The 17,657-nt window shown below is 42.9% G+C and overlaps 1 protein-coding gene across 2 annotated transcripts in view; it reads left to right on the top strand.

Annotated features, from left to right (window-relative positions):
• The first annotated feature begins 6,103 nt into the window (after positions 1-6,103).
• Positions 6,104-17,657, top strand: part of RASA2 (RAS p21 protein activator 2) — a 117,863-nt gene continuing 106,309 nt past the window's right edge. For both annotated transcript variants that reach the window (XM_060011351.1, XM_060011352.1), the window contains exon 1: positions 6,104-6,246. In XM_060011351.1, coding sequence (XP_059867334.1) covers positions 6,123-6,246 — 124 coding nt within the window. In that variant the 5' untranslated portion in view covers positions 6,104-6,122. The remainder of the gene's footprint in view (positions 6,247-17,657) is intronic.

Genomic DNA, 17,657 nt, shown 5'->3' on the forward strand with positions numbered 1-17,657 from the left:
TGGAGATATCACTTAAGGACCTTCATCCAAAGTGGAAGGTGCCAGACGGATTGACCCAGCAGAGGGGTGGGCTGAGGAACTCTAGGGGCCAAATGTTTGGAGTTATCAGCTGCTGGCTGGAGGTGACATGGCTAGAGTTGAGATTCAGAACAGAGAATCTCCAGGAAACCCACCTAAGTGATCCATGAAAGAAAGGCAGCTGTGAGCATCGTCAGACTCAGAGCGCAGCAATGCCCCATCACGCCGGGAAGGCCGTCTAAGGCGGTGTCATTCCCCATGCCCTCTTCCCCTGGACCCTGCCTATCCTCAAGGTGTCAGCAACCTCACTGAGTGCAGAAGGAGCCCAGAAAAAAGGCAAGAAGTCAACGTCATCCTGCCCTCCTCCTGTAAACCCTCCAGCCTGGGACAGGTCTAAATCTGGACAGAGGAGAAGGCTTAACTTTGAAGTGAGAAGCTTTGATTATTAGTCTGAACTAGACAGTTATACTACTGTCATGAGACATTTTTGGTAACTAAAAGTGACGGGACAAGCAGCGTAACTTGTATGAGACTTCACCGAGGGCTGGGACAGAAGTAGTCGCAGAGCAGGGAGAAAAGGACATGGAGCCAGAAATAAAACCGTTTTGTACCCACAGAATCCTGCTTATGTAACCAAACGGCGAGCGCAGGAATTGCTGCCTCCAACCCCCGAATCAGGCCCCCTCTTTCTGGAGTCCTTTTTGTCTCCAGGAGCAACCTGTTCCCTTCTTTGTTCAAATAAGATTCTCCTATGGTTCTTTTCTGGAGCCGGTGTCGCTGCGTTGGGGCTAAGCACTCAAACAGCTTTTGCACCTCCAAGATACCAGGCAAGCTGCTCAGAAGTTCCTTCACCATCAGGAATGACTGGCTGCCTTTCAGAACTGGGCTCCCCCAACCTTTTATGGCCGGGAAAACTGCCCAGTGGTAGGCAGATCCTCCTAGGATGGCACTGGAGTGGCGTGATCGGGAGTGTGCACTGTAGTCAGAATGGCATCCGTTCCCCATCCCAGGTATCCTGTTTACTAGCTGTCTGACCTGGGGGACTTTTTAAACCTTTCTCTTCTCAGAGACATAGAATAACTACAACAAAAAAAGCAACAATAAACAACCATAATATCAACGCGTATGGGTCCATGAGAAGAGACTGGCACAAATAAGTGCTCAATACAGGGCACTATTAGTTTCTGTGTTTTGCCAGAAGATAGAGATACTTTTCAGAGAGGTTGCTCTTGGGCTTGTGTTATTGAATCTCTCTCCTTATGGATGTTTTCCCCACCATTGACTTTTGCTGCTGAGGTTTTGGGCCATTCTGTAGCCAGCTCCTTTCTAGTTCCATCCAAGGCTCCTTTTCTCCTCCTTCAGAGTCTGGAAGAACTCAAGGGCATCATCTATCCAAGCACCACTCCATTATTCTCCCTTGGCCCTGGGGAGGGAACGGGGTGGGGGATGACATTTATCTCCAACCTGCCATGAGTATAGCCAGGTGGGTCTCTAGCCCCATCCTCCTTTGAATGACCGCTGAAGGTACAAACTCAAATGTGTTCCAACCAGGCAAGTGATGGGGTTCTTGGCCTCAGAAGACCTTAGCTATGCCTTCAGAGCATGAAAATCAGGTGGGCCCTGGTCCGGTTCTTGCCAGCTGGATGGAGCATGTCTCCAGGATTCATGACAAATGGACAACTCTGACCAGAAAAATACAGAAATTTCTTGAGTACAGAGTAAGAGATGAAACAAGTGCATGATTGTCCAACTTTCCAGTTTTCTTTTCAGACCGATTAGTGCATCAGTCTAAAATAACAAGAAAAGTGCAGTGGTGGCATAGTGGATATACCATCACAGTGCAAAAGGAGGGAGGCTGAGAAACAACTGAAGTCAGGAAGGCCTAAGGGCATAGACTGTCCCATGCTCCAATATTCAGGCTTTCAATGTCCTGTTCCAGGAGTTGAGCAAATTTGAAAATATTTTTAATGGAGGAGCTGGAAGAAGGCTTTAGGATAAAAACGTATGAGTATTTTTGAAGACATCCCCGTTATGGCTCTGTTTGATCTTGAGGTGAACAGTTAAAAGTACATTTTGAGGGACTTCCCAGGTGGCGCAGTGCTTAGGAATCCACCTGCCAATGCAGGGGACACGGGTTCGAGCCCCGTCCGGGAAGATCCCACATGCTGCGGAGCAACTGAGCCTGTGCGCCACAACTACTGAGCCTGCGCTCTAGAGGCCTCGTGCCACCACTACTGAGGGCTACGCACCTGGAGCCTGTGCTCCGCAACAAGAGAAGCCACCGCAATGAGAAGCCCTCGCACTGCAACTGGAGAAAGCACACATGCGGCAACGAAGACCCAACACAGGCAAAAAAAAAAAAAAAAAAAAAGTACATTTTGAATATTCTGCAAAGTATTCTGAATATTAAGGTCTTACCTCATCTTCCACTACCCTAACTTATCAAAAAGAAAAATGCTGATTGGATATAGAGGCTAATTGTACAATGTAACTGAGTGTGTAATGCCTGAGATACAAACAGTACTCTAATGAGATGAATGGGAAACCAAGTCATGAATGACCAAAGGAACTTGCCTCCCCATCAGTTCTGCTTCGTGTGTGTAAAGCCCTATGGAAATGATCTACATTTAAATATTGAAAAGCAAGCACATTTCTCTTCCCCTGACTCACCAGGAAGAAGGCGAATAAATAACTCAGGGCCAGGAGATAGCCCTTTATAGTGCCAAGTTATAGGTTGGTGTGTGCTTTTGTTGATTCAAAACAATGCTGTATAACTGTCATGTTCTGGGATTAGTTTCTAGCTGCGGGACGTATTTTATTAAGAGTTTCCCTACCTTGGCCACCACGAAGCCAGCCAAGTTACGGTGAAAGACTGAACAGGTTAAAAACTGGTGAAGAAATAGGAGAAGACAAAGTAGTGAATGGAGCGGGTAGAGATAGGAGTGAGGGCCTTTAAACACATTCATTAATAATTTGAGGAAGGAAGTGAAGGGCAAGTTTGTGTATGATGCAATATTGTTCCAGTTACTAAACATCATGAAGAAATGAGAGGAACTCTAGTTGAATTTAAAACACAATGCAAGGGCGATTAAGGGAGGGGGATGCCACAGCCTTCTTGTCGTAGTGAGTAAATCTTTTGAGTCTTTACAAAGGCTTATTTCCCAAATATTTTACATTAAGGAAACATTGACTCTGCTAAAAATCTCTGCAAAGCAGATCAGTACCAGCAAAAGAATATTAATGTCCTTAAACATTTATTCAGAATTAGAGTAATTAGGAATGACTTTGGATGAAGAAAAAATGAAGTTTCTGAGTTTTAGTGAAATAGTATGATAATTCTGAAATCTGCAACAGGAAGGCTGCCTGGGAGGAAAAGTGTGTAATTTTACACTTCATGTAAAACTGTTTTCAAACAATTTAGCGATAGAGTTATGGACCTGGGGTTAAGCTAGTGAAAAGAAAGGAAACTAGGAGAATCTGTACAGATGTTATTTTAAAGAAAGGAAGAAACCTTTAAAAACTAGCTTTTAATTTTAAATTATAGGTTGTTATTAAGGTTTCCCATTCCTATTTTAACCATTTGGACAGGTATGAAAATGAATAATAAATACAAATCAGAATTTCCCAAACAGGAAAATTTCGAGTCTGCAGAGGAGAGGAAGTGAGCTAATATGATTCAAATCATTCATTCAGCAGATATTTATTGGAAGAGTTTAAAAAAATGAATTTAGAAGAAGAGATAAACAAGTACACAGGTAACATAACACCAGGCAGAAAGTGATCAATGCCATAAACAGGTACAGATAAGAACCTCTGTCTGTTGAGAGAAAAAGAGAGATGGATGGGGCAGCATTTGGTCTGGGAGGAGGAAGGGCCCTCCTAACAGAGTCCGGCTGGTGGGAAAAGTGGCTCAGTGTGGCCGGAGATAAGAGGAGTCAGGTAGGCTGGGTCCAGGACCAACCCTGAAAGCTCGCCCGAGGAATGTGAACTTTACTCTTCATCGTTTCTAGTACTGTTCATGACCTGTACTGTGTAGCTTGCTGCCGGCTTAAGGGATGAATGAAGCCATTGATGCTTTTTTGAGCAGACAAGTGACAAACTCCAATTTTTGCTTTAGAAAGCTTAAGTGATGTGTGGGAGGAAGGACAGGGATGGGAGACCTGTTCTAAGAGTTCCAGTCAAGAGCAGGAGGTGATGTTTACTGAGTTAAACCTGCTACCTGCCCCGCATTCCACTAGATGCTTCACACACACTCTCAAGAATGATTTCATCCTGAGAATCACCCTTTGAGGAGGGAAGAGTAAGTATAGAATTCCCATTTTACGGTTTAAAACCAGGTTCAGAAAGACTGCGTAACTTGCCCAAACATCACACGTGTAAAAGTGATAGCATTAGGCTCAGACCCAAGTCAGTCTCATAAGCTCCTTCTTTTTGAAAACAAAACACACACAAAATACTATGACATGTTGACACTACTCAAATGAGGATGGTTTTAATAAGGACAATGACAGGGAATGGAAAGGAAGGAAGAGAGAGGAGAGATTTTGGCAGAGTCAGAAGGATGTGGCAACTGAAAACTGTATGGGGACAAGGGATTCAAAAAAGAGTCAAAGTTTCTAGCCCTGATAACAGAATATGGCTGTGAACTCAGATTTGGAAATGAAGGTAGGGAATTAAGCTTTGGACCTATTTTTGAAACGACAGCAAAACATTCATATAGGAGGAGTAGGTTCACTTTCTCCAACATGTGTAAAAATCACATAGTGGTCACTGGCAACACACGCAGAATTGGTAGTGTCACTCCTCGGCCAAAGACACATACCAAGGCCATTCTCTCTGGCTGTCCAGCCTTTGCCCAAGCGGCTTCTGCTCCTTGGCCCCTTTCCACCTCTCCCCCTTTGTCTTCAGTTTATCCTGCAGTACATTTCGCAGGAAGGTCTCCCATGACTCCCCAGTTTAATCATCTTAGTTCTTTTCTCCCAGTGCCTCTGCCCTTCTCTGTGTCCTCTCCCAGACTGAGCTGCTGGAGAGCTGGGGCTGTCTTCCCCTTGACGTTGTGCAGTCTCTGAAGCTATCATTTGTTAAGTCTGACCCTCAAAAAATATTTGTTGACAGACTGATTCCTATTGTTGCCCTAGAAAACAACTACCCTGCCCTATTAAGTCACAGTTTCTTCCTTCTTAGGGCATTGCAGTTAACCTCAAGACTAGGAAATCATCTTCCTCCTCACATACCAGGGTATTATTCATGCAGTTTACTCACTGCAAAAAGTTCCCTTGGAAAAAAAGCTAACAAACTAGTCAAAGATTTACGAATTTCCTAGTGTCAATCAACTTTTCAACAAGCTCACTTATGGGCGGGGGGATGGGAGATGCGACCCGACCCTTCTTTGCTCTTTGTTTCCCAAGTACCCAAGCGGTGGTAGAGGCTTCAACATTTCTCTATGGGAGGGTCTCCGGCGCTGCACTGAGGTTGAGATTGGGGGGAGGGACCTTTTTTTGAACCAGCTTTTGCGGAACGAACAGTGTTCTGACTTAAAAGTAAGAATCTGTGTGTGTGTGGCGTCTGGCTTGAGGGTGAGGGCATGTGGACATTACTGCGGGAGTCTCTAAGGCACCTGGGCTCCTTCTGAATAAGGTAGTTTGGAGGTCCACGCAACTGTCAAATTCCATTCTCTTTTCTTCCCACAGGGAGTTCCCTTGAGCGTTAGATGTGGAAATCCGCGGACGGCGGCAGGGGGGAGTAATTCCCAGGAAGATTTGGGGAATCTCGGGAGGGCCGGTGTTTTCTCAGTGGGGTTTTGAGGCTGCTCATAGCCACGACTCAGAGCCACACTTGGCTAGAGCCTGGGCTTTGACGGGGCCAAGAGGAGGAAAGCCAAGAGGTGGGTTCGCGCCTGGCTGCCCGGGTTCGGGGGAGCGGGGGCGGCGACTGCGGGGCCCCTGGTGGGGCGGGGGCAGGGCGGAGCGGGGCGGGGCGGGGCGAGACCGGCCGCGGCCCGGGGGGCGGGGCCAGGCGCGGCTCGCCCTCGCGGAGGCCGCGGCTGGGCTCCGCCTCGCCCCGCTACGCAGGCGGCGAGGCTGCGGTACAGGCCGGGCGGCACCATGGCGGCGGCGGCGCCTGCTGCTGCGGCTTCTTCCGATGCGGCGACTGCGACGGCAGAGCCGGAGGCCGGGGACGAGGACAGTCGCGAGGTCCGAGTGCTGCAGAGCCTGCGGGGCAAGATCTGTAAGCTGGGGCCGGGGTGAGGGAACCCACCCGGCGGCGGCGCCGCCGCCGGCGGCCGCGGGACTGAGGGGGCGGCGGGCGCGTGGGGGTGGCGGCGCCGAGCCGCGCTGGGACCCCGGGGCCGAGAGGGGCCTGGGCGGGGGCCGGGCGAGGCGCGCGGGGAGGACCAGCCCGGGGAGGCTGGGAGGGGGGTGTGTTGGGGGAGGCGTCTCCCGGACGGGGCGGCGTGGGCTGAGGCTGCCCCAGTCCGGAGCGAGTGGAGAGCCGGGAATTTGCCGGGGACCGGGGGGGGGCCGTTTGCGGGGGCAGCGCCGGCGTGAGGGGCTCGGCTTTGGGGCGCGGCCTGGACGCTGGGACGCCCCGGCCCGGGCTGCGGCTGGGGGCGTGAGCTGGGGGCGTGAGGAGCTTCCGGCTGCCCTCCTACGCAGGCCTGCGGGCGGCTGCTGGCGTCGGGAGCGGCCCGGCGGTGGGAGCCGGGCGGTAATTACCGGGAGGCGCGGCCGGAGGAGGAGGAGGAGGGCGGGGAACTGAGGCTGGCCCGAGGGGAGGGGGCTGCCTGTTTTCTGGGTTTACGAGTCGGGGCGAGGGTGGAAAAGGCGCCCAGGGCTGGGGAAACGGTCCGCCCTGGGACTCGAGTGGCCACCGTACGGGTGCTCGCGAGTGAGCGCTCCGGGAGGGGCTGGGGCCGGACACCTGTACTCGCCCCACCTCGCTGCGGCGGGGACTTGAATCGAGAGACAGCGTGACTGACAGGGACTTAAGGCAGGATGTAGTGGCTTCCTGTGAGCAGGTCTCAAAACAGTCATCCAGCCCGCACTTAACCCACTTAATTCCTTTCTTTCTTATGCCTTTAATTGTTATTCGTGAGTGAGCCATCCTAGTTGCCTTCACATTTTTACTCAGAGGCCCTGAGCATTACTGTAGACAGACCATTTGAATTCAGTCATTTGGACATTTATTTTTTTTAAAAATGACCCTTTGGCGTCAGATTGCCAGTTTTTTCACAGTACTGTAGTTTATTCAGAGGAAACACTTTTTTTTTGGCTATTTGTAAGATAAGATATGTCAATACAGTTTATTTTTGCTCTGGTTGAAAATTAGTTTTGCTTTCTTGATTGAGTATCCTCAGATTGGAAACATGCTACATGCTTCATGTTTCCTGTAAATAGCCCTTAGTCATTAGGAGTACTTTTTACTCTGTATGAAGAAAATCGAATTGCATTAAAATGGTTAACAATGCTCTTTCTTGCACAGGATGTAAAATTTTCCTCTTCCTGAATAGTGATATTATTAAGTGAGGTTGGATTTCCCCACTTGCCTTTTTCAAGTTGATCCCCCTTTCAAGTATTTGGGATTTTATTAAACCTCAGAAGCAGACATATTAAATTCTCTCACCTTTTTATTTCCAGAAGTAGTGCTGGGGTTCTTAAGAGAGTACAGTTCTTAAAACCTGGAAAAATGACACCAGAGAAGGAGATCTTGTCTATGTCTAAGATCCCAGCACAACCTACTAGGGTATAAAATCTTTTCAGTATTCAAATTAAGTCTTATGCTTAATATTTGCATATATCTAATTTAATATTTGGGAAAACTATAAATGAATGGGCCAGAGCACCCCCCCACTGATCTGATTTTTCAGATTTTCACTGCTTTACATTTTAGTGTCACTTGATGCTAGGCAGTGTCTATTGGAGCCTCGCTGATTTACATAGCTGCAGGTTGTACCATGGAACTACATATACACATATCTTGGAATCGAGAGTTAGGGTTGGGCTGTTTCCAGAAGGACTTAGCTGCCCTGCACTTTCACCTGCTCCATGGCAAAGGTAGCACAGTGAGTGATATCACTGTGAGTGGAACTTGGGCCTACAAATAAAAAACTCAACTTTGTTTCTATGGGAGAGCAACCCCACTACCCAGACTTGGAGATTGAACATCCAGCTGCTGGGAATGATATTACCTCTTTAATCATAGTCGAAGTACTACATCTGTTATCGCAGTCAGCTTCTTGCTTTTTGAATTGCTCAGCTTATAGCTCAGGTCATGGAGTGTCTGTTTCATAGAAAAAACGTATTAGGAAACTTATATACGAAGCTTCCCCCCATCTCCCTCTCCGTTTCTGTGCCCTCCTTTTAGCTGGTGTAATCTAGAGTTGGTTGACCTTCAGAACCCTGTGAAGAGATGCTGTTTTCTGTTTCCCTGAAACTGACATGTGGGTTTTGCAGACTGGGGGCTGGGGGGCTGGAAGTGTCATTATTAGCAGGTGCTAAAGTCACAGAAATGGGATGATAGCGGTTCTGACTGTGCAGATATTAAGCAGCTTGGGGGTGTGGGTAACTGTGTCAGCTTTCTTTTTCACCATGCTGGGAGAGAGACCTCGGAGGAAAGCTTCATGTGCCCACCAGCCTGGAGATGTGCTGGCAGATTCCAACTGCTGATTGAGAGCCTTTGACTTGGGGAATTATAGATTCTTAGGTCTGAAAGTGAGCCTGAAAGGAAATGTTCTTTCTCCTGGACTTGGGTAGGACCCTTCAACTCCAGATTATTCCAGCAGATAGTGGGAGGGTTGGATTTATATCTCTCTAAAGTTCTAGAATAGTAGTCCACAACCTTCTTTAGGCATATCACTCCAGTATTTATTAAATTTCCCATATATTTCCATATATCCCATATATTCCCCGTATACTTCACAGGGTGAAATGACATTCTGTGGTCACTTTCAAACAATCAACTGACATTAGCTAATCCAGTGTTGCTACAGTATTTGAGCTTATGTGCGGACCCTTAATTCCTTGAAGTCATATTAGTGCAGTAGGAAACCATGGCAGCTCCAAATATTAATATTCAAGAGCCAGGTTTAGTTGTTGGATGTCTTAGAGTTGTATGAACCTTTCATCAAGGAAAGCAAGGTTGTACTCCAGACTCCATCCTTTGGTCTGAACTCCTGTGCAGTGAGTGGCCGGTATGTTAGTCCTCTTGAAGCACTTTGACATTGGCCCCATCCCCCTAAAAATCCCATACACAAGTGAAAGATGGGGGTTGGGGCTTTCTCCTTTATACTTTCAGGCTTCATGCTGTTATTTTGTCATGTCCTCCTTTTTGGTTACTGTTTTTTGTTAAGTTTGCTCTCATCCAGTTAAATCATGTTGTAAAAATGTTGCTCAAAGAGCCCAGACCACCTTATGCATGGGTTGACCTGCTCAAGGGAGACCGGATTGATAAGGGAGCCAATGAGGATTTGTGTGAACGTTGAGATGTGTGGTACAGTACAAGATCTGTGGGACCACGATATGTCCCAGAACTCACGTGGTCTCCCTGTGTAGGATCTGTGGGATATGGTTAAGTGCTTGAGTTTAGAGGCTTGGTCAGGTTAGTCACCTGGGTTTGATTCTTCACTTAATTTCTGACTTTTGTTAACCTCTGTGTGTCTCTCTGTTCTTGTGTGTAAAGTGGGGGTAGTTAAAACACCTCTATCTCACAGGCTTGATTTGAGGATTAAATAAATCCCCTCCCCGATCATTCTCTTCATCCCCCCAGGAACTGAATCAGATATGGGCCATCTCTTAGGAAGGAGTAATAAAGTAGTAGCTAAAAACTTTATTTTATGTTCTGGTCCAACATGTGCTGGCATTTCCTGGTGTACAAAGCTGATTAAAATCAGGAGACTTGAATTCTGTTTCATACGTTGTTCATTATTATTCATGTGACTTTAGGCAGCTCACTTACCTTTGAGCTTGTCTTCCTCACCTTTAAAATGGGAATAATGCCTCATCACTAGCCATTTTGTACATGTTGTTCCCTCTGCTTGGGCGTGTCTTCTCCTTTCTTCCACCCCATATTTATGCCAGGGAACTCCTACTCATCCTTCAGAAGCCTGCTCCATGTGATCCCCTGACCAAAGCCGTGTGTGCGGGACACTGCTACCCTCATTCCTGGAGAGAATGTGGTAGGCCTTTGTACTGCTGGGGGATCACAAGTTGTTGTTGATTTCCTTGTAACACATTGTATAGAAATCATTTCTTTCCCCCATTAGACTGTGAGTTCTTCCAAGGTAGAATTCATTCTTGTTTTTTTTTTTTGTTTTTTGTTTTTAATGTCCAGTTGTCAGCATGGTGGCTAGAACAAAATAGGCCTTTAGAAAATGTCTTACCTCTCACTATGTTATCCTGAGGAGGATTTGAGATATGTACTGTATGTGAAAGTGTTCTGTAAATTTTACAGCTAAACAAACTAGAAGATGATAGTATTATTAAAGACAAACTACATGGGTCCGTGGCAGGAAGTTCATCCCTTTCAAAATCACAGTTCCAACTGAGCTTAGGTTTGAATTGATGCCAAAGTTGCCGTATTAGGAAAAGGATTAAATTTATCTAAATGCTCTGATTGCTTATTATTGGGGTTGAATATTATTACCTGACTGTATTCCATGAATATTGTTACTAATTGGTCCTGAGCCTGTAAGAGAAAAATCTAATAATCCCACCTTACACATTAAATATTTTTATTTGTCATGGGAGGTTTCAATTTTTTGGTAATAAAATATAAATCAGAACATTTTATTGACCAATGTGATCGAATTGAGAGGGAGAAATTAAAAAGTTTATTCATGCTGAGAATTCATTATTATCAGACATTTGAAATGAGATGTTATTTAATAAATTAATAGAGAGAGATTTAAAAAGGGTTTGTTCATGCTAAGAACTCATTATTGTCAGAAATTTGAAATGAGATGATGAGTTATTTAAGATGGAGGAAGAATCCATCTTTCAGATGGATCGAAATGAGAGAAAAGGGTTCTTTGTAAAAGTTCACAGAGCAGTCCGCTAATCATTTGCTCTGAGGAAGACAGGAGGTAAACCTCAATGAGTTCATAGAATTTTTCTTTTTTAACTTAGAACTCTTTGAATAGACTCTTAAGAGACTGGAACTAACGTAGCTGAAATAAAACTATCGTTTTATCCTTTAATCATAGATACTAATCCTATTTCTTGCTAATGTGCTTTGTGAAATTATTTGAAAATAATAGCAGATTATGTTTTATCTACTAATGAAATTCTGTTTGCTTTTGAGTGCTGCTATCAGTTTTGTTGTATAGTAATCAATTAATGTAAATTAAGAAACTTTTTATGTATATTAAGAAATTTCTACATCTTTAGTTTTGTATGTCATTATTTTCACCAAAATCCCTAGCTAAAATAATATACTTTATAAGGCTATACCAGTAGACATGCAAACATGAATGAACAGTACTTGACAAATTTGTTACAGTGATATTAGTTCTAAGAATATCATTAATGACAGAATGACTTTGGGCAAATTCTTTAACTTTGCTGAGCTTCTGTTTTCTTACTTGTAAAATGAAGGGTTTGGTTGTGGTCTTTAACATCCCGCCCAGCACTGAGTCTTTGATTGTTGCCTTTTAACTTGAAACATTTATTAATACTTTAAGACAGTACATTGGATGCTTTTATTTTAATGCTTAAATGTGTTTAGTATACTTATTGTGTGTAATATGCACTAAGATTTATTAGATAATATTGTTTGAATCCTAACGAGTTTTTTTTTTGTTTTTTTTTTTGTGACATTACTTTATTCAGCAGTACACAATACATATCTGAATGTGTGTTAGGGCACCAACCTACTGGGCTGTGAAATGGGCCTAAGCAGTGAATGAGATGAAAAAGGTTCTTACTAGTTTATCCTAAAGCAATAGTTGCTTTTAGACACTTGTATTCTTAGAGAATTATAAAAGTTTAGAGCTGGAAGGTAGAGAACATATCCTGTTCAGTCCCCTCATTTTGCAAATGAAGAAGTTGACACTCAGAGACTCCACTGTCATACAGTTAATGGCCTGTTGGGCACTAGTCCACTACTATCAAAGTTTTTACTAAAATGCTACGTAGGATGAACTCATTAGTATGAGTGCTGCAAAAGTACTGTGTTTAATATATGAAGATTACACTGCCTATCTTAATGATAATATCCAGAAGTAGTAATAGATTTTCACTGTGCCAGCTACATCCTCTCATCTGTTCCTCTTTAAGAACTTTGTGAAGTAGTTAGGATTAGTGATGAAACTGTGGTTGTAATCTAGGTGGAGACTGAGCCTGGATGTTTACCTTTTTTTGTTATGCTCTAACTCAGCTGTTTTCAGACCTGACTGCCCATCAGTGTCACCTGTGAACTTAAAAAGTTCTGATGCCCAGGCTTTACTCCAGACCTACTAAATCAGAATTTCTGGGGTGGTACCTGGACACCTGTAGGTTTAAAACATTCCACAGGGTTTGTTAATGGGCAGCTAGGATGGTGAGCCTCAGCTTTTGCCCATTGAACAGACTAGCCACCAACTACCTGAATGTTAGCAACCTGTTGTGCGTGACCATTTAAAGGATACCAGCGACTTCCCTGGCGGTCCAGTGGTTAAGACTCTGCGCTCCCAATGTAGGGGGCACGGGTTCAATCCCTGATCGGAGAAGATCCTGCGTGCCGCGTGGCATGGCAAAAACAAAAAACAAAAAAAACAAAAAAAGAATAAAGGGTACCAGTTGAAAGTTTGGTGTGATCACAGGGAGGTTTTCAATTGATTATTTTTAAAGGTTTATTTGTTCATTTGATTAGATAGTACAAATACTTGGTACAAAATTCAAAAGGTACATAAGGTATACATTAAAAAGTTAATTTTTCTCACTTCTTTTATTCCCCTAGCCATTCCCTCTTCAGAAGCAAGCATTACCAATTAATTTCTTTCGTATGCATACAGAGATTATTTAAGCATTTATACTTAAATGTGTGAGTATTAACATCTCTGTCTCACCAATATACATATCATAACAAAATATACACATTGTTTGCATCTTGCCTTTTTACACTTAATAGTAGTAGCTTGATGATTTTTCATAAATATATGTGTGTATATATGGGGGGAGGGAGGGAGGGAGGGGGAACTGCCTCATTTTTTTAACAGCTGCATAAAATTTCGTCATCTCTATATACCACAGTTTATTTAGCCAGTCCCCTGGACTGGACATTTAGATTATTTCCAGTTTTTGCTATTACAAACATTACTGCAATAAATAATTTTGTAGGTATTTTATTTTTCATATGAATGCATGTGTCTGTAGGATAAATTCCTAGATGTTAAATTGATGAATTGAGTGGTATGTGCATTTTTATGCTCAAAGGATAGTGGCAAATTGCTTTTCATAGAAACTATAACAGTTTATGCTCCCAGCAGCAATATATGAATGCCTGTTTCTTTACGCCCCCATAGTGTGTATTTTAAAACTTCTTGATCTTTACTGGTCTGTAAGATGAAAAGGAACACCTAGTATTTAGTCTTAATTTGCACTTCTAAATGAGGTTGAGGATTTCTTCATAATTTTTAAAATAAATTTATTTATTTTTGGCTGTGTTGGGTCTTTGTTGCTGCGCGCGGGCTTTCTCTAGTTGCGGTGAGCGGGGGCTGCTCTTCGTTGTGGTGCGCGGGCTGCTTATTGTAGTGGCTTCTCTTGCTGCGGAGCACGGGCTCTAGGCACACGGGCTTCAGTAGTTGTGGCTCACGGGCTCTAGAGAGCAGGCTCAGTAGTTGTGGCGCAGGGGCTTAGTTGCTCCGCGGCATGTGGGATCTTCCCGGACCAGGGCTCGAACACTACCCTGCATTGGCAGGCGGATTCTTAACCATTGCACCACCAGGGAAGCCCCTTTCTTCATATTTTTAAGAGCTATTTTTTTCCGCATTTTTTGGTGTTTATTTGGTTTGCCTTTTTCCCTGCTCCTTTATCAGTCATCTTACTGATTTGTGGGAATGCTTTATGCAGTAAGGAAGTTAGCTATCTTTTTAGCGGAAAGATTTTTTTAAATTTAGATCCTTTGGCTGATGTCTCTGTTTATTCTTGAGGAGAAGTTGGTTATGAGATCCAGTGAGGGCAGTCTTTTGTTTCATCTACATATATAATTTTCTGATATTAGAATAGAGATGGAAAAAGAATTGTTTGAGGAAAAGTAAATGAAGACTTAACTATAAACAGGAGCTAAAAGATAAACAATAGATTGGGAGAAGATACTGGCAGCAAATCTTAGAGGAAAAAGAAAACACTTATATAACACTTATACTGTGCCAGGCACTGTTTTAAAGCACTTTAAGTCCAATAAAGATGTTTGAAAAAAAAAAAGATAAAGCACTTTAAGTATATTAACTAACTTAATCCTCATGGTGACTCTATAAGTACAGTTATTATCCACATTTTTACAGATGAGGAAACTGAGGCTAAACTAAGTAACTTGTCAAGATGAGACAGTGAGTGAGCCGTGGGCAGACTGGCTCTGTTACTCTTAACCTGCTATCTATACTCCTTATTTGTTAGTGTCCAGAGTATATAAAAAGTTCATCCAAATTTTAAAAAGGAAAAGGCCATTAGAAAAATAAAGGATATGAATAGGCATTCCACAGAAAAGAAGATACAAAAGGCCAGTAAACATAAGAAAATACTGGAAAGGTTTAACAAAAATTAATCAGGGAAATACAGATTTTAAAAAGTCATCAGTTTGTGAAAAAAGAAGAGCTCATTGCTTTCAGTATTTGGTGAGGGTTTAGGGAAACAGGTACTTTCTTCACTGTTGCTTGAATTTAAACTGGAAAGCAGTGTTGGAGAGCATTTTGGCAATATCTGTTAAAAATTTAAGTGTGTATACCCTATTCATTTCTACTTCTACATATCTGCCCTACAGAAACACACGGTTGCAGAAGAGGTATATACAAACATGTTTAATATTACCTTGTTGGTAAAACAATACAGAGGCAATTTAAGTGTCCATCAGTAGGATGATGGCTAAGTAGTATGTTCATAAACATATTTTATAACACACACACACCCCCCATTTACACGTACCTGTGTGGGTGCAACTTCTTTATATCTAGGTGCCACTTTTGTTTTTTTTTGAAAAACTCTGGATCATGACTGAGTTTTGGCTTCCTGGATGCCGTTATCAGAAATAGTAGCCTTATCCCATATATGGCTAAAAATAATGAGATGTATCTATAGTATGAAAGGAAAGAACTTCAAGAGGTATCGTTGAATAAGAAAGAAGCCAGTTGTTAGGGTGGTATGTATAGTTATATGTGACTTCTGTATATGTATATGGAAAAATGCACAGAAAGGTGTTTGAAAAGATAAACAACATTGGTTATGTCAGTGGTGGACAAAGGGAATTGGCCTTATAAAGGTTTACTTTTCTGGAGAGTGTATTTATGTATGAGGTATGTTATCAAAAAATGACTATTTGTATAAGTGAGTTTGATACAATATTTGTCTTATTCTGTGAGAGCCTCTCTTTCTCTAACTGTTGAAGACTATCCTATCTGCAAAAATAAGGACAACCAAATGTTAGGTTGGGTAACATTTTGAGTGCACATAGAAATAAAGTCAATTTTTCTGTCAATTTTTTGGGTAACTTTTAATTTTGATATAACTGCACACACACAAAACTGTAAGAGTAATACAGTGAATTCCCATATGCTCTGCCTGTTTTCACCAATTGTTTGTATTCAGAAAGTTGACTTTAAAAAAATTCAGTATTTTGTTTCAGAGGAATATAGTAAAAAGAATAATTTTGATCCCTTAAAATATTGTTAACATTTGTGTGAGTAGTACGGAACCTCTTCGTTTTGAATTTGGGCAGTTTTAATTTTCTATTTTATTAAATGTTTATTTATTTGGTTGTGCTGGGACTTAGCTGTGGCTCACGGGCTCCTTAATTGCGGCACATGGCCTTCTTAGTTGTGGCATGCCAACTCTTAGTTGCCGCATGCATATGGGATCTCGTTCCCTGACCAGGGGTCGAACCCAGGCCCCCTGCATTGGGAGCTCGAAGTCTTAACCACTGTGCCACCAGGGAAGTCCCTGGACAGTTTTATTTTATAAAAAAATTTTCTTGGTAGATGGGGGAAGTGAACTAACATTTATTGAGTATTTACTCTTTTCCAGGTACTCCGTTAGGATACTTTGTAAATTATTTCATTTAATCCAATTTCATGAAGAAATTTGTTATTAATTCCTATTTTAGCAAAGAAGCAGATGGAAAGGCTCAGGGTTCAAAGGGGCAGGGGCAGGTATTCAGAAGGTCTTTAAGATGCCAAGGTCCATGTCCTTTTCTCTACCAAGTTGCCTGTGAGTTGGTATATTGGGAAGAACTGATGAGTACATTTCTGTTGTCAAGAAGTTAATAATTATCCCTAAATTGGTTATGGTCTAATGTCAATAAAATTAGAACGTTGGAATGCTATAAAAATTTATCTTTAGTACTGTTTTTGGGTTTCACAAAAAATGTTATTCTTCTGTCTGCTTGGCTGTGCTCATGTGGGTTTGTGCATGTTAACGGTTCTCTTAGAAAACACACCCGTGCACACACACACACCCCATATACATGCACCTGTGTGGGTGCTACTTCTTTATATCTAGGTGCCACTTTTTTTTTTTTTTTTTTGAAAAACTCTGGATCATGACTGAGTCCCATTTTGGCTTCCTGGATGCTGTTATCAGAAATAGTAGCCTTATCCCATATATGGCCTGTCCATGTAGCCCTTAGTTCTGTCACCACCTGGCTTTGGGCCTTTCATTTGCTTGCCATGCTAGTCTCTCTTGGTCAGCTTAGGAGCCTTTAAGTTTCTTGTAGCTGTAGGGACCATTGGCCTATTCTAGGAGAGATTTCTGCCATATGTGCTTCAGAGTTTGGTTTGCTACTTGAGAAGGGGGCTGTAGGGAGCTTAGGGATCAGCACACGTTCAAAACTGAAACCGGAAGTGGGCAAGGCAAACCACAGGAAGATCCTGCCTGCAACTTGGTGACGTCTCTCTATAACCCATGGAGGTTTCCTGGCAATACCTTGCGAAACTTGCCTTTTCATGTACAGTAGTTTCCTAACTTCTTGCTCTGGCCTAAGCTTCAGTCGGAGGTGATTAATATGATAGCAATATAGATAACTGTATGATAATTATTATGCACATGACTTGTGTAAAACAATTGGCCCCTAACTATGTTCTGTAGACTTTCACACTGAGGAGCTGCATCTTACCTAGTAGGGCATTTTTGAGGAGTTGCCATGGAATTCATGCTTTAACCTTGACTTTATGCCTTGTCAAGAGTTGTACTTTATGTTGTTCAGGTTTTATAACCACAAGACAGTTCTTTGCTCACTGAGTTTAGGCTAACCACCTAAACTATACTGGATTCCTGGAGTCCTTTGCCCACTCAAGTGCTCACTCAGTGCTATTACCTCGTTTATGTTTTACTGGTGATTGCACAGTACCTTATTTCCGTGATGGAGTAGGAGTGCAGTGTTAGTGAAACTTTATTATTCCCTGTTTCTTTAACCTCCAGGTCCCAGGTTGATATCATAGTGCCTGTTCTTCCATA

Source organism: Delphinus delphis, chromosome 4 (genome assembly GCF_949987515.2).
Source record: "Delphinus delphis chromosome 4, mDelDel1.2, whole genome shotgun sequence".
Lineage (NCBI taxonomy): Eukaryota > Metazoa > Chordata > Mammalia > Artiodactyla > Delphinidae > Delphinus > Delphinus delphis.